This window comes from Hemiscyllium ocellatum, chromosome 1, assembly GCF_020745735.1.
Source record: "Hemiscyllium ocellatum isolate sHemOce1 chromosome 1, sHemOce1.pat.X.cur, whole genome shotgun sequence".
Taxonomy (NCBI): domain Eukaryota; kingdom Metazoa; phylum Chordata; class Chondrichthyes; order Orectolobiformes; family Hemiscylliidae; genus Hemiscyllium; species Hemiscyllium ocellatum.
Window position 1 is genome coordinate 87,254,673 of NC_083401.1, and position 23,910 is coordinate 87,278,582.

The 23,910-nt window shown below is 39.8% G+C and overlaps 1 protein-coding gene across 1 annotated transcript; it reads left to right on the forward strand.

Moving 5' to 3' along the window:
• The first annotated feature begins 5,726 nt into the window (after positions 1-5,726).
• On the forward strand, positions 5,727-18,545 carry LOC132814359 (general transcription factor IIE subunit 1-like). Its single transcript, XM_060823588.1, has 4 exons — positions 5,727-6,171; positions 8,647-8,848; positions 9,499-9,722; positions 18,160-18,545. Exons 1-4 carry the CDS (start codon positions 5,727-5,729, stop codon positions 18,543-18,545), a joined length of 1,257 nt encoding a protein of 418 aa, XP_060679571.1.
• The last annotated feature ends 5,365 nt before the right edge of the window (positions 18,546-23,910 follow it).

The following is a 23,910-nucleotide window of genomic DNA, read 5'->3' on the forward strand; positions in this document are numbered from 1 at the left end:
AATTTAAACTGATTGGCCAAATTTGGATTTGTTTTTGTCTCATAGCAACCCAGCCAGTGCTAGCTGTTCTGATCAAGCATTACATGGTTACCTTGTTCCAGACTCTCTGTGCCTCTTTAAGTCTTTGCTAGCTGTTCGACTCTCTTAAAGGTACAGTGTCCCTTTCAGCTTCATGACAGTATGGGAAGACTTTCATATGAGGAGAGGTTGAGTAAGTTAGTCTTGTACTCTTTGGAGTTAAGAATTAGAGAGTGTCTTGTTGTAACATAAGATTCTCAGGGGGCTTGACAGGATTGATGTGAAGTGGTTGTATGCCCTTCTGGTACTAAAGGGCATAATCTCAGTATAAGGCGTTGCCCATTTAAGACACAGAGATGAGGAAGAACTTTTTCTCAGAGGGTAGTAAATATATGGAATTCTTTACCACAGAGGGCTGTGAAGGTGGGGTATTTAGTATATTGAATGCTGAGATAGACATTTTTAATTGGTGAAGGAATTAAGAACTAAGGAGAAAAGACAAAAAAGTGAAACTGAGTGGAGCGATGATCAGATCAGCCACAATCTCATTGTAGACCCACTCACCTAAATGCTTTACTTCTTCTCTCATGTATTATAGTCTTATTCCCTCCTCAAAGGTTGTCTAATTTTTCACTGTCTAATATAATACCTGCGTTGAGGAGGGAGGGAGGCAGACAACAGGAAACTATAGGCTGATTAGCCTGACCTCAGTTGTTGTAAAATGTTAGACCATTATTCAGGATGAGATTGTTGAGGACTTGGAAGTGCATGGTAAAGTAGGGTTGAGTCAACATGGCTTCGTCAAGGGGAGATCATGCCTGACAAATTGGTTAGAATTCTTTGGGAAGGTAATGAGCAAGTTCGATAAAGGTGAGCCAGTGGATGTGATCTATTTGCATTTCCTGAAGATCTTTGACAAGGTGCTGCATAGGAGGCTGCTAAAAAAGATAAGAGCCCATGGTGACAGTGCAAGGTACTGCCATGGATAGAGGGTTGGTTGACTGGCAGAAGACAACAAAGTGTGGAAAAAGGGGTTTTTTACAGGATGGCAGCCACTGATTAATGAAGTTCCGCATGGGTCAGTGTTGGGTCCACAGCCATTCACATTATACATTAACGACCTGGACAAAGAAGGCATTGTTGCTAATTTTATAGATGACACAAAAATAGGTGGAAGGACAGTTAGTGCAAAGGAAGTGAGGTTGCAAAAGGACATGGACAGGCTGGGAGAGTGGGGAAATAAGTAGCAGAATACAATGTGGTAATGTGTGAGGTTATGCACATTGGTATGAAAAAGAGAAGCATAGAGTATTTTCTAAACAGAGAAAGACTTTGGAAATCTGAAGGACAAATGGAGTGTTTATTTGGGATGCTCTTAAGATTAATATGAGGTTCAGTTCGCAATGTTAGCATTCATTTTGAGAGGTCTCGAACAGAAGAGTAGACACATACTGCCAAGGTTTTATAAAGTTCTGGAATATCGTGAGCAGTTTACAGCACTGTATCTAAGGAAGGACATGCAGTGTTGGAGAGGATCCACAAGAGCTTTACAACAATAATCCCAGGGATGAAGTGCTTATCGTATGAGAAGCAGTTAAGACTTTGGGTCTGTACCCTATGGAATTTAGAAGGATTAAGGAGGACATCATTGAAATTACAGAATACTGGAGACCTGTATAGAGTGGACATGGAGAAGATGTTTCCACTGGTATGAGAGACTAGTACCTGAGTGAAGGGATGACCCTTTACACCTGAGATGAGGAGGAATTTCTTCACCCAGATGGTGATTAATCTGTGAAACCCATTGCTACAGAAGGCTGTGGAAGCTAAGGCACTGAGTGTATTTCAAACAGATATAGATATGTTCTTGAGTAGTAAGAGGATAAAGGTTACAGGTAGAAAGTAGGGGATGGGGTTGAGAAACATATCAGCCATGATCAAATGGCTTAATTCTGCTCCAAATCTTATGGTCTTTCCTTCTTACTGACATTCATCATTCACACAACTCGAAGTTTTGACATCATTTCTACAGTGCTGTTCTCAGAATTGGGCACAGTACTCCAGGTGAGAATATTCACTTAATGTGGAGCAAAACTTCTTTGCTTTTGCACTCCAGGCCTCTCTTCATGAAAGTCAAATGCCAAGATCAGCCGTGCTTCTTAAAATTGGCCTTAACAACTTTTCCTGGCACTTAAAGATATTTATGCAAAATCCCAGCTTCTTATATTTTTTACTAAAGCTACATCATTTTGTAAAAAGTATAATATAATCCCCTTTGATGTCTTCTGTCAGTTCTCTTAACTCCTATGCTGGATATAAATTGCAACTTAGTTCTAATTTGTCTCAATTCTAAGACTAAATCTAAGATTTCCCACATTCTACAACACTTGGATCTGAGCTTCCCTACCATTCCTTCATTGAACTCAAAATACTCACTAAGTAGAAAAAAAGTTTTTTCTTTAAAAAGAAAGAAAGCTAGAACTTTTGTCTATCTTTCTTTGAGTAGCTTTAAAGTGGGTGAGAAAAACAATTTATTGAGAAAAACAATTTACTGTCCAATCAGCTATCTGTTTTGTGTTGATATCACCTGTCAGCTTTTTTATTGTTGGAAGAGGTCCTGCAGAGTTCAGTTGGGTTTGGGCTTCAACATCAGTTCTGGTGCTATCGTTCAACTCCCAATTTTGGTTTGATTACTCTTCCTCAAGTATTAATTAGTTGCCTGAGGAATCACAGTAAAATGTTCACCATTTGTACCCATTTCAGTAATTCACTAAGGAGAGGCAGCTTCTGTATGTAATTGCACAATTTAGCTGTGGTGTGATTGACTGGAATCATTTCACTTGTGATTTGATTCTCTACTTGCTCCTCCTTTAATCAGCTGCTTCCATTAATTTATTGACATGATGGGTAATGGTTGCATTAGAGATTGTGAGTTGGATTTTTAAAACCTTTTACTTTTTGTCTAGCTGATTTATCTTAGATCGTAGAGGGAAGTTATTTTCCTTAGTTTGTAGACCTTTTGGCTTTCTGTGTTGTACAGATTGTATAGAGTTTATTCTTCACATTTGCTTTTTACTTGGTTTTTGAGATAAAACTGGGCTTATGTTTCTTACTTTAGATTTTCATTCCTCTCCAACGAATTACTGTTTGTGACGAACCTCCTAAAAAAATACAAGTTACTTTTATTAAGAAACATGAGACTGGGCATATTGTTATTGAAGTATGGGATCCATGTTAACAGATTTTAAACATCTTTATTCCCATTATGGTCTGAAAATGGGGTTTATATAGTATCCTAATACTTATGGGTGTTTTTAAGCATAAAGCTTGAGAAGAAATGTGATTTTGATACTTCAAGCTTTGGTTTTAAGAATGCGGATCACTTGAGTCTTGATTTTCTTTTTAAGACTTGAGATTGGGAGGAAGAAAAATCTCTTTTGAAGCTCAGATGTTTGGTGAGAGCACTTAAGTTCCTCAAATACTTCAGTTCCAAACATACTACTATACATATGTACTATAAAACTTTGTTTTAATGAATATTGTTTCAGAAGTTAAAGTTTTTCTGGGCCCCCTCACTTGATTTTCTAGAACTGTAAACACAGACTAAGTTGTCCCATACACAATTCTTGACCTGACGACTCTATATTATTTCACTCTATCAACATGTAAAGGTAGCTAAAACTACTTTTCCCAATCAAATCATCTTTTGCTCTTTAATAGTTCTTACAGACAAAGAATATGCTATCACCAAACAATTCCTGGAGAAATTTGAACTTTATGGAGCTTGAGCATTACGGGCAAGGATAACATTTGTCTGTACCTAGCTAGTAAACGTTTGTCCACCTTGTGCAAACTTTGACTTAGTTAATATTCTATATGTGATGACATATTGCAAGAACTACTTGATTATGATCTATACTACTTCAACTATATCCCATGTGACAGGTAGACTATTTGCTTTTAAAGGATTCCTGGTATGAAGATCTCTAATAATGATCCTAATTGGATAAACATTGACAGCACTTCAGAGTAGAGCTTGGAGGTTAGAGTCATACAGCAGTCTTTTTGGACCATGTTCCCAAACCAAGATAGTCCAACCGGCCTGAGTTTACCTCATCCTTCTGAACCTTTTCTTATTCATGTATTCTCCAAATGTCTTATTGTTATAACTGCACTTACATCCACCACTTCCTCTGGCAGTTCATTCCACACAAATCACTGTTTCTATGAAAATATTGCCCATCTTGTCCTCCTTAAAACTTTTGCCTTTCACTGTGCAAACATGACCCTGACACCCCACCCCCCACCCTAACCCCCAACTTTAAACTCTCCCATGTTAGGAAAAAGACCTTTTGCTATTCACCTTACATATGCCCTCATGATTTTATAAACTGCTAAGCTCACCCCTGAATTCTGTTCCAGTGGTTAAAAAGTCCCAGCCTACTCTTATAACTCAAACCCTTAATTCCCAACAAAGGCCTAGTTAACCTTTTCTGAACACTCTCCAATTTAGTGTCCTTCCAATAGCAGGGTGACCAGAACTGCACACAGTACTTGAGGCTTCAGCAAGGTCCTGTACGATCTCAACATGATGTCCCAACTCCATACTCAAAAAAGGTCTGACCAATGCAGGCAAGCATACTAAACACAATTACCTGTGACACACATTTCAAAGAATTATATACCTGAACCCCTAGATCTCTGTTCTGCAACATTGCCCAGGGCCCTACCATTAATTGTATAAGTCCTGTCCTTGTTTGTATTACCAAAATGGGGTACCTTACAATTATCCAAATTAAATCCACCTGCCACCCCTCAGCCCACTGACCCAAACCACCTGTACTGCCCACCACGGGAACATTAAAGCACATAGTTCTTTTCTTCTTGGGGCCTGGTTAACCAATGCTGGCACAGTGGTTAACACTGTTGTCTCACAGCACCAGGGACTCTGGTTCAATTCCTGCCTCCAGCGACTGTGTAGGTTTCCTCCGGGTGCTCTTGTTTCCTCCCACAATACAAAAATGTGCAGGTTAGGTGAATTGGCCAGGCTAAATTGCCCCATAATGTTCAGTCATGTGTAGGTTAGGTGTATGTCAGGGGTAAATACAGAGTAATGGGTTTGGGTAAGAGGGTCAGCATTGCCTTGGGCCAAAGGACCTGTTTCCACACTGTAGAGATTTTTTAAAAAAAATCCAATTCGATGTTATTGTAATTATACTGCAGAGCGGAGGAAACATTCCCTAGGATACCTAGCCCTGCTTACTAGCCTCCCGCTCACACAATCATAGAACCCCTACAATGCAGAGAGGCGGCCCATCAAATCTCCGAAGAACACTCCACCCAGATCTAGCTCCTCTCGATTATCCCTAAACCCCGCGTTCCCGTGGCTAATCCACCTGACCTGCGCAATTTTGGACGGTGTGAGGAAACCCACGCAGACACGGGGAGAATGTGCAAACTCCAGACACGTGATTAAATGAGTTTCCATTGATGGTCTTCGGGAGATTACAATTAATAACCAGTCACGCTTAAAACGCGAGAGTAGAATTTGCATTGCATTTCTAATTTTAATGGAGGGATTTTGCCGGTCTGGTTCTTGGAATTGTAATACTCGCGTTCCCCTGAAAGACTTAGTAATTTTTGGGTGTTTTTTTTTAAACTGAGATACTGCAAGGATTCTCCAGCTTGTTTAAACAAAAATTACAATCATGGACCAAAACGCGATTACGGAAGTCCCTGCATCTCTCAAACGCTTAGCAAAGTACATAGTGCGTGGATTCTATGGGGTGGAATATTCCCTCACTCTGGACATTCTCATTCGCTATCCCTGTGTGAAGGAGGATGACCTGCAACAACTCTTGAAGTTTGAGAAGAAGCAGCTCCGCTCTGTCCTCAACACCCTAAAATCTGACAAGTTTCTTAAGAGCCGAATACGGGTGGAAACCAATTCTGACGGGAAGAGTTCCAGACACAATTACTATTACATCAACTACAAGCTGCTGGTGGACGTGGTCAAATACAAACTGGATATAATGCGCAGAAAAATTGAAACTGACGAGAGGAATTCAAGCACAAGATCATCTTTCAAGTGTCCGCTCTGTTTCAGTACATTTACTGATTTGGAAGTCAATCATTTGTTTGACCCTTGTACAGGTGAGCTGGGACTTTATCGGTTTCCCCAGAACATATGTTTTGTTTTGTTTTGTTTTGATTTTCATCCTTGTTTTGGTAGAGAATTGTCGGTTTTGAATTCATCCCACGCGATAATTTAAATATCACCGCTGAAGATTTATTTGGGTTAGCAGCTGACAAACTTTCAGTGCGATGTTTTTATTTCTCTCTCAAGCCGAGATACTGCAAGGATTCTCCAGCTTGATCCTGAAATTTGTCCCATTCTTTCTACGCCCCCTCACAAAGTACGGAACCAGCTAAACTTATCTAACATGTTTGGTGCTGGTCAGATTGTGGCGGGGTTTAAGCGCGCACGCGTATCCGGGTAGTCCAGGTTTTAGCCTGATTCAGTACTCCAGCAGAAATTGCTGGAAGTTACATGTTGTACAGTGGTTTGTCCAAATAGGATCCGTGCTGGAAAAGCACAGCGGGTCAGGCAGCATCCGAGGGGCAGGAAAATCGACGTTTCGGGTAAAAGCCCTTCCAATGAAGCATTCCTGACGAAGGGCATCTGCCCGAAACGTCGATTTTCCTGCTCCCCGGATGCTGCCTGACCTGCTGTGCTTTTCCAGCAACACACTAGACGCTGGTTTCCAGCATTTGCAGCCCTCTTTTTTTTGCCAAATAGGATCAGTGCCGTAGGAAGGGCAGTAATATTATATACTACAACATTCGCACCTGGCAGCAACTTGCCGAACTCTCACTTGAAATCAGCTCTTTTAATGTGGAAAATGCAAATTGCTTCAGAAACCAGAGGTCTGGACGTCGATTCTCCTGCTCCTTGGATGCTGCCTTAACCTTGCTAACCAGTCAAATACCTTGAAATCCAAATAGATCACATCAGGTGCTCTGGCCTCATCAGTCCTCTTTGTTATGTTTTCCAGAAAATCCAATCAAGTTGGAGACTTGATTCCCCATGCACAAAGCCACGTTGCCCATCCCTAATCAGTACTTACTCTTCCAAATACGTGAAATCCTGTCCTCAAGATTCCCTCCAACAACCTGCCCACCAACAATGTTAGGGTCACGTCCCCTGACGTTTCCTTAGCACCTTTCTTAAATAGTAGCACCATGTCAGCCAACCTTGTCTCCTAGCACCTCACTAGTGACTGTCCATGATAGCTTCCAAGAGTGTTCTAGAGTTCACCTGATCAGGTCCTGCGGATTTATCCTCCTTTTATGCATTTTATGATGTCCACCACTTCTGTAATATGAACACTTTTCAATTTATCTTCCCATGTTCTATATCTTCACCGTAAAAACTGATGCAAAATATTCATTTTAGTATCTCCCCCAATTCCTGCAGTTCCATATGTAGGCAGTCTTGCTGGTCTTTCCAAGTGGTGAGTTACTTGCTGCAGGATTCAACCTCTGATTCCGCTGTTGCTGCCACAGTATTTGAGGTTTTGTCTGATGACTAGAAGAGCTTCTCCGAGGACCTATAAACCTGGTAGCACCACAGCGACGACAAAACTCTGAAGTTGTACCTGTGGACTAACTTGGATGAATATGCCCAAATTAACCTACTTTTATATGTCCCTTAACACCTTTTTAATCTAAGGGTTTTGTGGGAGAAACATCTTTTTTTTTCAAACAGGTGGTTAGCTTTACATAAGCAGAGCAAATACTTTACAATTGTCCTTCCCAATTAATTCAGCCTGAATTAGCAACCCGTTCACACACCTTCTCAATTTCCATCTGTTACAATGTACTACCCTTGTCAGATCCTGCCTTTTATTTCTTGTAGCTCCTTTTGCAGTATATTAAGCATGTGGTTTTGAAGTTAGTTTTAGAATTGCTCAGTAGGTACAGTCCAAATAGACTTTCTTTTAACAGAATCAAAATGTCAATAACTGGGGATTTGAAACTTGAAAGGCTGAAAAATGTGATTTTTTTGGGAGAAATAATTGCTGAGCACTTTTTTAATGGTTTAACTAATGGCATCTCAAGTACAGTGTAATTAACTTTTGTTGAAAACACAAGGATACAGGTGAGGTAACAAATCCCAAAGCAGAGGGTAATGTTTTCCTCCCATTCACCATCTTCAGTTACTGGAACAGTTCTTTTTCATACCTTTTTGGAGGCAGTGACAGATGTTTTATATTTTACTTCTACTTTGTTTAAATTTCAGTTGAAGCAACATTGTGTACAGCAGACTGAGGAGGTAAGAGGAAGCAAACTAGAGTTTCTAGTAAATTTCTTCCTGTGATTTTTGGTGATTCTCCCAACCCCTTCATTAATTGGGAGAGAATCTTCTAAATTAAGAAGGCAATGTGGAAAAGGCAAAAGCTTTAAATTTTTTTGTCAACGTAAGTTTATGGAGAATATTGGGAGTAAGATTAACTGGATAGCACAGCTAGCACCTGGGCTTGATAGGCCAAATGTCATAATCCTGTGCTCCACTATTAATCCTTCCCTTGTTGTTATCCTTGTTTGCTGTTCCTGTAAAATCTATAGGCAATTTTAACTGTACATACTGTCACACGGAGGTAGAAGAAGATGCTTCTGCAATACCTAAACGTGATGCTCGAACACTTCTGGCAACGTTTAATGAACAAATTGAACCGATTTATGCACTTTTACGTGAAACTGAAGATATTGCTCTTCCACATGAACTCTTAGAACCACAACCAACTGAGATCCCAGAACTGGCAATAAGGTAGTGTATATCTGAAATTCAGTAGTTGTTATACTGCTGGTCACGAAATAATTTAATCAGAACAGAAAGCAAATGCTAAAGGATACTTTGAATTTGGGTACTAACTTATTACCTGAGGAGTAAGAGATGTGAAATGGTGGCATATTAATCACCCCAAACATTGAATAAATTGAATGTTCATGATTCTAGTCAGCAATACATGGTACAGGATGTTTAGAGAACAGAACTTGATTAGCTAAACATTAAAATCTTACATATATAGATCTTGCTCATCTAAAATGATATTTCCAGATTTATCTTATCCTAACTGTACAATGCCAACATTTGAAAGTACCTATTATTGTACAAGAAGATAATTGCAACCAGTGCTTTGTCCAAATCCATCGTTAATATAAATCTAGAAGAGTGGCTCTATTAAAATTGTTTATGTTGGATAACATTAGGTTGAAGTCCCTGTGAAAACTAGAGCTTGAATGACCCAAAGGTTCATCATTTTTAGGATTTAGAATTTTAGATTATAGCAGGAGCCCACTTCCCAGAACCCCACAAGAGATTGACTTTCTTGTTCACATCAGTAGTGGTTAGGTATAAAAGTCAGGAATCACTCAAAGCTTTATTCATGTAGTGAGTGATTTGTATTTTATTTTCAGTCAGAATCCGAAGACACATGGCCTTAAAAGTAATGATCGTCCAGAGAGATGGTCAAATAAAGCAGTTTGCAATGATCTGTATGAACAAAACATTGTTGTAAATGTCCAAGAATCTGATGCTAAATCTAAGAAAAAAACTGTGAAGCCTGTTAAATCACAGCCCATCTGGATGACTGCAAGCACTGTTGAGGGAGTTGGTTTGGATAAAAAGGAGAATTCAGTTGGTGAGTATGTGTATTTTAGTATAATTTCCTTTGAGACTTGAGGAAATCATTTAACGTGTTTTATTTTCAGCAATCCTGAATCGTTTGGTTTTTTTCTTTCAGTTATGTGATTTATTTTCTGACAGAATGTGGGTGTTGCTGGCTAGGTCAGCATGTATTGCCCATGTCCTCATCAATCTTGTGATGAACCCCTTCCTTCAACAGCAGTCAGGGGAGTGTAGATCGATTCAGTGCTGTTGGGAAGGGAGCTCCAGGATTTTGACAGTGTTCCAAGTCTGGTTTAGAGCAGAACCTTTGTGGTGATGTTCCCATGTTACCGGCTGCCCTCCTCTTTCCACGTGGTAGAGGCATTTTGAATGTGTTGCCAAAGGAGCCAGGGTGAATTACTGTTGTGAATCTGTGTAGTTGCTACACGCTGGTGTGTGTGTGGTGGGAATGAGATTGAAAGTGGTGTGAGAAGTACCAGTGTCAAAACTTGAGGGAATAGTAATCATGACCCACTATTCTGCAACTACCTCAATGTCTAAAATTTAAATTACCAAGATGACCAATGTGACTGACTGGTATTCAGTATAAAAAGCAATTCATGCCAGGTCCCATCACTTAACAGGAAACTGGTTGTTAATGTTTTATTTTCTATTTATTAAAGTTTTTAATCTACTACATTGTAATGATCCAGGTTATTATTTACAATTTATTTCCTGGCAGTTGTATGTTTTAATGTATTAGAAAGAAATTAAAGGAGCTAGTAAATATCATAAAGATTTTTAAGCAATCCAAAAAACGGTTTTGCTCGAAGCTACATTTTAAGACAAGAGCCTCTGACGGTATGAATAGAGGATTGGCTAATGAGTAGAAAACAGTTGGGATAAGGGAATGTTTTCAGGATGGTAATCTGTAATTAAAGTACTCACGAATCAGGGCTGTGTCCACTACTTATAATACAATTATCATGCAAATCATCTAGTTTGTGGATTAAAAACATGGGTGAGAGGGCAAATAGTGAAGATAACACAACATCTACAGAGTGACACAGATTTAAGTGTTTATGCAAGAGCTTTGCAGATGGAATATAATGTGGAAATAGAGTGGTTATGCACTCTGGTAGGAAGAATAGAGAAGCTGAATATTAAAGTGGACGAAGACGGCAAAAACAATGGAACAGAAGGATTTGGGAGTGTACATACATACAAAAAGCTAACATCCAATTACAGTAGGTAATAGTGAAGGCAAATGGAATTTTGGCACTTATTTCAAATGAGTGTTTCTCTTTTCCCTTTTTAAAAAAAGGGAAGACTTTCTAAAACTATACAAGGTACGAGTAAGACCACAGCTGGAATACTGTGAACCTGTCTACTCTCCTTATGTAAGGAAAGTTTTATATTCTGGCATTGAAGGTAGTCCAGAGAAGGTTCTCTACAATCATTCCAGGAATGGAAGAGTGCCTTAAGAAAAAGTTAAGTTCAGCTTGCTATTTTTAACTTTTAAATAAAAAGGAGTCCATATTTATACAAGATTTATAGAGAATTAACCAGGTAAATGTGGAGAAAGTGTGCCCTTGTGGGAGTGTCTAGGACCAGAAGAAGATTATATTTCAGATTAAAGAATGACCCTGTAAGGACGGATGAAGAATTTCTTGAAGATAGTGAATTCTTTACCACAGTGGGCTGTTGAAGCTGGGCCTTTTAAGTATATTCAAGACTGAGAGCTCTTTTTTTATTAATTAGTAGGGGGATTGAGGGATTATGGGGGAATAAGGCAAGAAATTTGGAACAGACTTGATGGGCTTAATGGTCTACTTCTGCTCTGATGTATTATGACCTGGAGGTTTAATGTATGCATAGTAAATACCCTTTCCTACTAGTTAATTAGGTATCCACTTTGCACAGTTGGTAGTGCTGAGTTTTGAGTCAATGTCACTTCCTTGTCCAGTATTTGCGTATAACCCAACCATTATATATCTTTTTTTTTTGCCCAGTGACTTTTTTTTGAGACTTCAAAAAATTTTTTTGAAGCCCTGGTTTGCTTGTTTTGAAGGTGCAAGAGAATGTAAACTTCCTGTGCTTTGAATGTGAGCTTTTACTAGATGGCTTTCCCTGACTTTTTAAGTGGCTTCTACCCTACTTGTGGAATACTGCAGTGCATAATAATAATTGCTCACTTTTAAACATTCACTAATAGGATGTGGCATTGCTGGCTGGGCAGCACTTATTTCCCATCATGAGTTGTACAAACTGCTGAAGCCCAGATAAATTCTCAATCCTGTGGATGGAGAGAATTCCAGGATTTTGACCCAGCAACAGTGAAGGATTGGCAATCTATTTCCAAGTCAGGATAATGAGTGATTTGGAGAGGAACTTGCAAGTGGGGATGCTCCCATGTATCTGCTACCCTTGTCCTCCTTGTTTATAGTTGGCATGGGTTTAGAAGGTGCTGTCTTTAGGATATTGGTAAATTTCTGCATTAGCGGTTGCAATAGTGGTTTGTATGGTGTCAGGTTTTTGTGCTGCTGAACTGTACTTATCCAGGCAAGTGGGAAGTTAGGCGAGTTGCATGTTGCAGTATTCCTATTCTGACCTCTTGTCACTACTATTGATAGCAAATCCAGTCCAGTTCAGTTCCTGTTCAATGGGGATGCCCAGGATGTTTGGGTTGAGGAAATAACAATGCTGAATATGCCAAGAGATTTGGTTATAACACCTTTTTTGAAGGTTAAAGAGCAGTGGTGAAATAGTCAGTTGTGTGGCCTTTGTTACTTGCCACTTTTTTTGGGTCCAGTAGATGCCAGTGTTTTGTAGCTGTACTGGAATGGTTTGGCAGGGAGGACTGCTGGAGGAGACAGAGGTGGATCACGCACTCAGCACTTCTGGATGAAGATTGTTGCAAATACTTTAGCCTTTTGCATTAACATTCTGGACTCTTCCGTTGTTGAAGATGGGAAAGGATTTTTGTTGTGAGGTTAAATGTTTTTAGTGCTTCATTTATATAGCTGTTGTATGGCATGTTTATATGGGCCTGGAAGGGTTAATACTGAGAAACGAGATGAGCACCATCCACTGTTATCATACACATGTGGGTAGAACTCCTTTTAGGTTAATTTGAAGGGGATAAGGTTTCTGGTTCTTTAGTCACTGTCACAATATCTATCAAAGGAACCTGTAACCAGATGGGGACATGTAGTTATGATTTAGTTTATCACGATATTATTCTTAAATCAGGAAATAGTTACTTCTGACACTAAAGGAAGCTGGTCCTGAAATTCACTACACTGGCAACAGCAGCTCAAATGGAAACGAGCTGACATTCTCAGACAACATAATGGCCAAAAATTATTTCTCTCTGGGCTATGGACAGAGCATGTAACTGATGTAACATTCCAGAAAAAAATTACTTTCTGCATGCTGCTTTCCCATAAAGAAATATGGTGCATCCTCTATTCTGCTGCCTGCCTAGCAGTCACTGTACCGCCTCAGGACATTGCTGAATTTCTGCAAAATTCCTCTCCTGTTGGAAAGAGAAGGAAACTCTGCGAGTGTACAGGACTGCCTTGTGTATAGATCCGATGGGACACTGCAAGTAGTGGCTTCTGCTTGTTAAATGAGAATCTTAAATTGGAATTGTCTTTTTGTACTAGTATCTTCAAATCCAAAATCAAACTCTGCTCAAGATATTGTGTAATTACAAATTTCAAGTTACCACGATTTCTCCTGTTTTTTGGCGCACTTTACCAAAACACATTTTTGGTGCACCATGTATTCCTGCAAACAAACATATGCCACTAAATTTCTGTTGTTTTAAGGGTCTCTTTCTGACAACCACAAAATATATTGCCAGATCTATGTAGTGAAAATGACTGAACAGTACTATACAGCTCCCCTGATTTCAGTAGAAAAGTTTGTTTCCCTTCTTGTGAATTATCCTGTTGAGTGACCTAATGGGTCAAAATCCTGGAATTCTGTTAACATTGTGGGTCAACCTACACCATAGGGCTGCTGTGGATTCAGACAAGCTTACCGCCATGCTCAAGGGCAATTACTGACTGGCAATAAATGCTGGCTAGCCAGCAACTCCCACGTGAACTTAGTCTAAGGTTTTAACCTTAGTTCTGGCTAGAAGAGCCCTGTTAATGTTTCTCTTCAAAGTATCACCAGCATTGAGCTCCTATTCCTAGTCTGGTTCAACAGCACCCAACTAACAATGTTCATAAACTGAAAGATATTGATTTTACAAAATGAGTTTTTCACCAGCATAAACTGTCAAACCTATCCTCTGCTCATCTCAATCTGAGAGGAATAGACACGGGTGATATCACAATTTATCAACTGTGGTCTTTGATCGAGAAGAAGGAAAAAACAAACTTGCAGCAGATAACATCTGGCTCTGGGCCTCCTCCCTCATTCAGTAAGATAGTGGCCAATTTCATTTAACTCCATGCTCCTTCCTAGCTAACTCCCCACAAAACTTTGCATCTTGTCCAGAATCTGACACCCTCTAAATGAATAGTCAGACTTTTCCTCAAGGTGGTGGAAAGTGTGTCAAAGACTCAGACCCTTAATTCTCAGATGCCTTAACTGGGTGACAAGTTAGCTCTAGATTGTTTTAAATAGGAAATATCCTCTCTACTTAGCTGTCAAGAATCCTTGATCCTATATCTTGTTTAGGGTCTGTCTTATTTTAATCCAGCCACCTCTTAATTTTCTAAACTGCAGAGGACACAAGATTAGTCTGTCTTTCCCTCATAGAACATCCCATCCATTCCACAGTTAGTCTAACAGTTCTTTGAACTGCTTCCAACATAATGTTTTCTGACTTTGAGGCTTTCTGAATTAAGGTGACTCATGCTGGGCACACATTCCAGAATTAACCATCTTTTCTTTATGCCATTCATCCTGCAATAAACAAACATTGAATTAGTTTTCATTAGTTATTTGCTTTTGATTCATGCATAACCCATTAGATATAGGAGCAGATACAAGTCATTCAGAATAGAGTCTGCACTGCCATTTGATCATGACTGATATGTTTCTCATCGTCATTCTCCTGCCTTATCCTTTGTAACCTTTTGATCCCTTTACCCTTTAAAGAACCTATCTATCTCTGTCTTAAATACAGTCAATAACTTGACGTCCACAGCCTTCTGTGGCAAAGAATTTCAGATTCACCACCCTTGGCCTGAAAAGATTCCTGCTCGTATCCATTTAAAGGATGTCCCTGCAGTGAGGTGTGCTTTCTCTCCAACTGGTGAAAATATCCTCTCCACATCCATTCTATTCAGGCCTCTCAGTATTCAAAATTTTTAATTAAAATTCTCCACTCCCACAATTCCCCATCCTTCCAAATTCCATTGAAGACAGACCCAGAATCAATAAGCCCTTCATCTCCAGGATCATCTTTGTAAACCTCCTTGGAACCTCTCCAAGGCCAGCATATCCACCTTTCAGACTGGGGTCAAAAACTGCTCAATATTCCAAATGCAGCCTGACCAGACCCTTGTGCTGCCACAGCAGTATATCCTGTTCTTGTATCCCAGCCCCCTCGCAATGAATGCAAACATTGCATTTGCTGCCTCAACTGCCAAATGAACCTGCATATTAACCTGGAGAGAAACCTGAATTAGGAATCCAGGTCCTTTTCTGCTTCAAATTTCTGAAGCCTTTCCCCATTTAGAAAATGGTCTACACCTCTTCTCCCAAACAAACTGCTTTCCTCTACTTTTCCCACTTTGTATTTAATCTTTTGCCCATTCTTCACCTTCTAAATCCTCCCACACCCACTGGCTCTCCTTTTGTCTAACTTGTTCATTACCCCCTCAAAAAACAGGAGCAGATTATTCAGGTATTATCTTTCCTGTTATGAAGCTGTGCTGACTCCATTCCTATTTTATAATGCACACTGTACTCTGCAACATCATCATTTAATATTGGACTCAATCTTCCTAATGATCAAGGTCAGGCTGAGCAACCTAAAATTTGACATCCTCTACCTTCTTTTAACCGGTGTATTGCATTAGCCATTTTCCAGTCCTTTGAGGAAACTGCCTCACTCCAGTGATTTCTGAAAGGTCACCATCAATGCCTCCAGAATCTCCTCTGCTATTTCCATCAGAATCCTGGGTTCTTCATTCCTCACTTTCTCCAGCCTCCCTTTCCAGCAGTCCAATATCTACTGCCTCTTTTTTTTTTAAACATATCCAAAAATACTTCACAATCTCCTGTTTATTGCAAGCTTAATCTTGTCATCTTCCCGATGCTCTTGTTTTTTTTTAGAAAATTGGTTTTTAAAGGCTTCCCACGTTACCTTTTCCTTTCACTTTTATGCTGTCCCTGACTTCCCTTGTTGGCCATTATTACCTTGTCCTCCCCATTAGCATGTTTTATATATTTTTTTTCTGTTGAGCTGGGTGTCTGCTGTGCCTTCCAAAGCTCAGAACAACTCCTTCCTTGTCTTTGTAGTTACTTTCACTTGATTTGAATTGTTGAGATTCCAGCTTCTCCCCCTCTAAACTGCAGGCTGAATTTTATATTGTGGTCACTGACCTGAGGGGATCCTTCACATTCAGCTCCTGAATCAAGTCTGCCTCACTATGTATCACCAAATCCACAATTCCCTGTTCCTGAATGGGCTCTACCCAAACTGCTCACAAAACCATCATAATGACATTTCCACAAACTCATTTGTGAGATCTAGTACCAACAGTTCACTTGTATATTTAAGTACCCATGATTACTGTAATAGGAATGGCACTATCTTCCCTGAATTGATTTTCTGCCCTGCACCCTGGCTGTTTAGGAGATTTTTATATAACTCCCATTAGGGCCTTTTTATTGCCTTTTACAGTTCTGCAACTCTACCCACAGATTCTATGCCTTCCAACCTTCTCACTTGCTACTAATCTTAACTTGTGAGGCAACCCAACCCCTGCCTTTCTGCCTGCCCTTTTTCGAGAGGATGTGCATCCTTGGATATTTTGTTCCCAGCCCTGGTCATGCTTAATTACAACATCCTAGTGCAAATTCATATCTGCACTACGAGTCAGTTACCTGTTTTGTATACTGCGTATTTAACTACAACACCCTGAATTCTGCATGGACTACCTATTACTTGTAGTTTTTGTCCTTTTTATCTGCTTTGCCTGAAGTTAAATTCCTGAACTTCTCCAAACTGTCTTATTACTTGCTTTGGAAATTTTAATAATCTGAGCACCCCCTCTTAAGTTTGAAGATCCTCCTTATGCCTCTCTCTCTTTAGCCTTTCTACTTGGATCCTAGCCCTCGATTGGTTCAGGTGGGGTCTATCCCAGTACTGATGAAGTGACCCATGAAATGGAAGCCCTCTTTTGCAGAGTTCTCCTTTTTAGCCATGTATTTGCTTCCTTAATCTTATCTGTTTGCCAATTTGCACAAGACTCCGGTAATAATCCTGAGAGTACAACCTGATGAGGACCTGTGCTTTTAAAATTTTCTTAATTTCTGATATTCACCAATCAGAACTCCTTGCCCAGGTTGTCAATGCTAATATGGGCCACAACAGGATCTTGTCCCTTGCTGTCAGGTATCTTTTTCAAGCTGACTCATTGTTGTCCATCCACCTTGGCTGTAGCAGTTAGAAATTACTCTGTACCTCCAGAGCTCTGCAATTTCGGTTATATGCTTTTTTTCAAAAAAATTCCTCTTGCCAAAATGGACAGCTTCACATTTTCCCACATAGTACTCCCCTTGCAAGATTTTTGCCCAGGATTTAAGCTATCTCTAATGCCTTTGTAGCCTGTGATCTCTTCATAACATGCTTTCTACCTATGTCAGCAAATTTGAAAAACCTGCCTTTGGCTTCATTTATAGTTACTTACATAACCTTTTATAGAAAAACTCAGCAGCAATCCCTATGGCACACCACTTTGTCTTGCCAATTAGAAATATTAACTTTTATTTTTTTGTTGTGATGGGATGTGGCATCAATGGCTGAGCCAGCATTTTGTTAACCAATCTCCTGGCTACCCTTTAGCTTGCTAGGTCACTTCAATATTCCTACTCTATTACACTCTGAAGTGGATCTGGATTCACATGACTGCCAAAAGAGCTTTCCTGACCACCAGCAAAGTTGCCTTTTATTGCTCGCTTTTAAAACTTACATCCCAATATCTGCTCTGGTTGAATTCATGTTCATATCTCCAAAGTATTATCTTGAATTTCTAGATTATTAGCCCAGTGATGTTACCATCACATCACCACTGTCTGCTATCTAGCCACCTAGTTTGCTATTGTCATGCCAAAATATTAGACCATGTGTTTTTATTATAATAAATTGGATAATTAGATGTCAATTAAATGCAGATTTTGATGCTAAATACTTTTTTCTAATAAAGGTAGTGAAAATAAATTGTCTTGAATTAATGATATTTGATCACTTTGTCCAAACTTCACTTGTCTAATTGTTCCAGAACACACCACATCTGAAATGCTTGATGAAGATGCAGCTCTGAATAGTAAGGTTCCAAACTCTGAGGTCATAAAAACACTGATGATTCATGAGAAAAAATCATTAACTGGAGCAACCTTCACTTCAAGTGCAAATCGGAGTGAACCAGATAGTGAGACCAGTGAATCAGAGGATGAATCGAAGAATGCAAAACCACCAACAAAATTGGATGCAAAGGAAGAGGAAAATGAGTTTGTACTAGAGAAATCAACAGTTATGGTTGCTGGAAAATTGCACCTGTACAGTGAAGTTAGTCAAAATCCTGAATTAGTATCTTTGATGACCGAAAAAGAACGAGAGCGTTACATTAGTATTTCTCAAGAAATGTTCCATTTAATGTATGATTAACCACTTTTTAGTATTCAAATTTCACTTGTATTGTATTAAATTCATGTTGTATTACAAGCTAGTTTTGCAGTCAGTAAATTTCTTTTCTTTGTGCTGTTTAAAATAAAAAAAATTCTTGCTAGAAACCAAGTTCGGTATGGTGCTGTCAAAGGCCTTTAATGGTTAGCACTTCAGTCTTACTATGGGAGAAAGTTTCAAAAACTTGTTGTCATCTTAATCTTCTCTGTATGAATTGACCCATAAATTTGGTTTTCCTTCTGTGTATTCAAGGTTTTTTTTTTAATTTGGAGAAACTATAGGTCTGAAAATGTGTTGCTGGTTAAAGCACAGCAGGTTAGGCAGCATTCAAGGAACAGGAAATTCGACGTTTCGGGCCAGAGAGTCCGAAACATCGAATTTCCTGTTCCTTGGATGCTGCCTAACCTGCTGTGCTTTAACCAGCAACACATTTTCAGCTCTGATCTCCAGCATCTGCAGACCTCACTTTTTACTCAAAGAAAGAAACTATAGGTCAGACTACTATTTCATAAATGCAACGGCCTTATACTTCCTGTGGTCAATGTGAGAATATCTACCACAGACCTTTCTGAAAACTAACACATCTGCTCTGTTATTGATCCAAAACAGAACCATCCCTTCTGAAATCTGCACTGGCTCCTTACTTTTGGCTTCAATATGTTTACACCATTTTCAACAGTATGCGGGTGGCTATGGCTAGGCTAGAGTTGTTTGATATTTATCCCTATTGCACATGCTCTGAGTAACTGACATGTAATTGTACAGGGCTACTAGCTGCCTGTTATTTTGAGGATGACATCTACTCAGTTACAAGTTTCTGATGTGCAGATTCATGGCAAACTTGGCAGAATACCCCATGAGGTAGTAGACCCTAGAGTGTAAACACTTGCTTCTCCACTGCTGCCCTCCCTCAGAAAGGCATCTAGATTTGACATCTGTTGCAACTTGGATAGGTGGGTGTTTTTTAAATAGTTTAAAAAATTACAACACTAGGTTATAGTCCAATAGGTTTATTTGAAAGCACAAGCTTTTGAAGCACTGCTCCTTCATCAGGTAACATATTTTTTAAAAAAATTGATAGCACCACCTTCAGTCTTTAAAATGTCATTGAATCATAGAATCCCTACACTGGAGAAAGAGGTTATTCGGTCCATCGAACTTGCACCCATTCTTCCCCACCCATCCCTGTAACTCGCCCTGGTAAAAAAAAAACCCATGTAAAGTCCACTTAACCTGCACATGTCTTGATATCCATGGGCCTGTGTTTTTTTTTAATATAGCATAGCCAATTCACTTGCACATCTTTTTTGGATGGTGAGAGGAAACCCACACTGTCAGTCACCCAAGGCTGGAATCAATCCTGATGCTTGATTATGGGAGGTGCTCTATCTGAATAATTGTATGTCTGGCTTCAAGGTTACTAATGTTTGGGAGCAGGCTGGCACTGACATCGACTTTAAAGCCTGATTTAGATCCCAAGTGCTGTATTCAGTGTTCTTTATCCATCTCATTCCCAGGCCCTGTCACGACCTGGGCTGCTACATACAGTCCATTATCACTTACCAATGGACACCATTTGCAGCAACTACTTCTCTAAGGCAGAATGCACATTTCTTTCTCTCGCAGTTTCCCCTCCACACCCAACTTCACCTTCAGCATACGTACCAACCTTTACCTTGCTACAACAGTTCTGGCACAGTTATTGAATCTGAAATGTTAACTTTACTTTCTCTTCACAGATGTTGCCAGGCCTGAATTTTTCTGACAATGTTGTTTCACATTTCCAGCATCTGCAATTTTTCAAACTCATGTTTGACTTTTTGTTGACTTGCGATTAGTGGCCTTGGCTGCTTGAGACAGATAACTCAGATACATGGGTCATTCAATCCATCACATCTGCTCTCCATAAGATCATGGCTGATCTGAATCTTTTAACTCCCCTTTCTGACCTTTATTTCCCATTGACTTAATAATGAAATAAATGAAAGGTAATCTATCTACTTAATGACTCAGAATTGCACAGATGGCATTTTAAGAAAGATGGCTGCCCAGATCTAGGAACTGCTCAATATTAATTTTTTTCTTCAACATATATGGAATGTGGAACATATGGCAAACCAGTACTGGGTTAGTGGTTTTTATTTTGTTTTTGTTTTGGCAATGTGTCAAGAACAGGGTGAATCTCTTGTATGCAGAGCTGGAGATAGTGTCCACTGCACCAGTTTGTAAGCCACTAACACTGCACTTCTCTGTCATTTTTTTTAAAAAAGTACTGTGGATGCTGGAGGTCTTGGGAAAAATAAAGCACTGGAGAAACTGAGGAGATCTGGCAGCATCTGTTTTCACATTAGACTTCAACATTAAAACTCTCGAGCGGTGCTGCCAGAATTTGTTATTTCTCTAACACACTACAGCAGACCATACATCTACGTTTGGGTGTTTAGATTTGTTTAACTTTGACTAAGTTAAGTATTTTCTCTATCTATTTTGATATTTTCAACTGATTTTTGAGAGTAGTAACGAGATAAGTGTTAAAAGTTGAGAATTGCTTGATTATTGGTTCAGATTTTGAAGGCATCCTTTTCTGATCTTCCATTTGAGACCTTTGCGATCAGTCACTGATTTGCAGAATTGTAATTGGTTCCTTTGGACTCTGAAACAATACACATGTCAAAGCAGTCAGTAAAATTGCAGAGCTATCAGCACGAACTTCAATGCATTTAAATTTATTTTTGAATTTTTTTTGTAACAATAAGACTATTTGAAGATAAGCAGAGGTTGTTCTGGCAGGATTTTTTATTAAAAGGTCAACCACCTTGGCCTGTACATGGCAGACTTGCTAAGGATGATGGATGATACATTTCCTTAGCCAAAAGGACAGTATAGAAACCCCATCTTATTCAGTAATCAATGTTGATTGTCTTGGCCATTGTGATTAAAACAAGCTTGAAATTCATTTCATAAATCTGGAATAGAAGTTCATAGAATCAGAAGAGATTCTTCAGCCCATTAACTCTGTACTATCAAACATACTACAACCTGCATTAGGCCCATAAGTGTGAATGTTATGACACTCCCAAGTACTTTATAAAAAGACAGTCCACTCCAGTCCCCACCACTCACTAAGTGAAAATATTTTCTCCTATCCTCTCTCAACCTCCTGCCATCCATTTTAAAATAAAGTTCCCTTAGTTTAAGGATTAATAATAAGGGGAGCACCTGCCTCCTATTCATCATATCATGCTCATTATCTTGTACACTTTTCCGATACCTCCCTCAACCTTCTCTGCTCTGAAGAAAATAACTCAAAATTATCCAGCTACTCTTCATAGCTGAAATGCTCAAGCCTAATCAGTGTCCTGAACAAAGAAAACTTACAGCCCAAGGACAGGCCCTTCAGCCCTCCAAGCCTGAGCCGATCTGAGTGTACTGACTAAACCTGTCGGTCAATTCCTAAGCATCTGTATCCCTCTGCTTCCCCACCTACTCATGCATCTGTCCAGACACATCTTAAATGAATCTGCCATGCCTGCCTCTACCACCTCTGCTGGCAACGTGTTCCAAACGCCTGCCAATCTCTGTGTGAAGGACTTACTGCGTGTATCCCCCTTAAACTTTCCACCTCTAACTTTGAAAGCGTGACCTCTCATTATTGAATCCTTCACCCTGGGAAAAAGTTTGTCTCTATCCATCCTGTCTATACCCTTCATGATTTTGTAAACCTCAATTTTTTTTTAGTGAAAATAAACCTAACTGCCTCAACCTCTCTTCATAGCTAGCACCTTCCATACCGGGCAACATCCTCATAAACCCTCTCTGCACCCTCTCCAAAGCGTCCACATCCTTTAGGTAATGTGGCGTCCAGAACGTACACAGTATTCTAAATGCGGCCGAGCCAATGTCTTGTACAATTATAACATGACTTGCCAGCTCTTATACTCAATACTCCATCCGATGAAGGCAAGCATACTATATGCCTTCTTGACCACTCTATCCACCTATGCAGCAACCTTCAGGGTACAACAGACCTGTGCTCCCAGATCTCTCCGCCCATCAACGTTTTCCAAGGCTCCTCCATTCATTGCATAATTTGCTCTAGAATTAGACTTGCCTAAATGCATCACCTCACATTTGTCTGGATTGAAAGCCCTTTGCCACTTTTCTGCCCAACTCTCCAGTCTATGTATATCCTCCTGTATTCTCTGACAGTCCCTTATGCTTTCTGCCACTCTACCAATCTTTGTGTTATCTGCAAACTTGCTGATCATACCAACAATGCCCTCTTCTAGATCATTTATGTATATCACAAACAACAGTGGCCCCAACACTGACCCCTGTGGAACACCACTGGTCACCTTTCTCCATTTTGAGGTAACTCCCTTCAACTACGACTGTCTCCTGTTGCTCAACCAGTTCTTTATCCACCTAGCTAGAACACCCTGCACATCATGTGACTTCACTTTCTCCATTCGTCTACAACGGGGAACCTTATCAAACACCTTACTAAAGTCCATGCCTTTCCTTCATCTAACAACTTGGTCATTTCCTCGAAGAACTCTATCAAGTTGGTAAGGCACAATCTCCCCCGCACAAAACCATGTTGTCCATCACTGATAAGCTCATTCCTTTCCAAATATAATAGATCCTATCTCTCAGTACCCTCTCCAGCAACTTCCCCACCACCGACATCAGACTCACTGGTCTGTAATTACCCAGAGTATCCCTACTACCCTCTTTGTAGAGGGGGACATCATGAGCAACCTTCCAGTCTTCCAGCACCTCCCCTACATTTAAGGATGCCACAAAGATATCTGTCAGGTCCCCAACTATTTCCTCTCTCACCTACCTCAGTAACCTGGGATAGATCCCATCTAGACCTGGGGATTTGTTCACCTTAACTTTGAGCATACCCAACACATCTTCCCTACTTATGCCAACGTGATCCAGACTAATCAAACTTCTATCTCTAATCTCAAGATTCATCATGTTCATTTCCTCAGTGAACACTGATGCAAAGTAATTATTCAGAATCTCACCCATTCTCTCAGATTCGGCACACAGCCTTCCTTCATTATCTTTTAGTGGACCAAGCAAGTTACCCGCTTGCTTCTTATATAAGAATAAAATGCTTTGGGATTTTCCTTCATTCTGCTAGCTAAAGCTATTTCATGACCCCTTTTAGCCCGCTTGATTCCTTGTTTAATATTTGTCCTAGTCTTCCGATATTCCTCCAGGGCCCGTTCTGTTCTCAGCTGCCTAGACCTTATGTGCGCTTCCGTTTTTCTCTTGGCTAGCCGTACAATTTCTCCTGACATCCATGGTTCACTAATCTTATCCTTCCTATCCT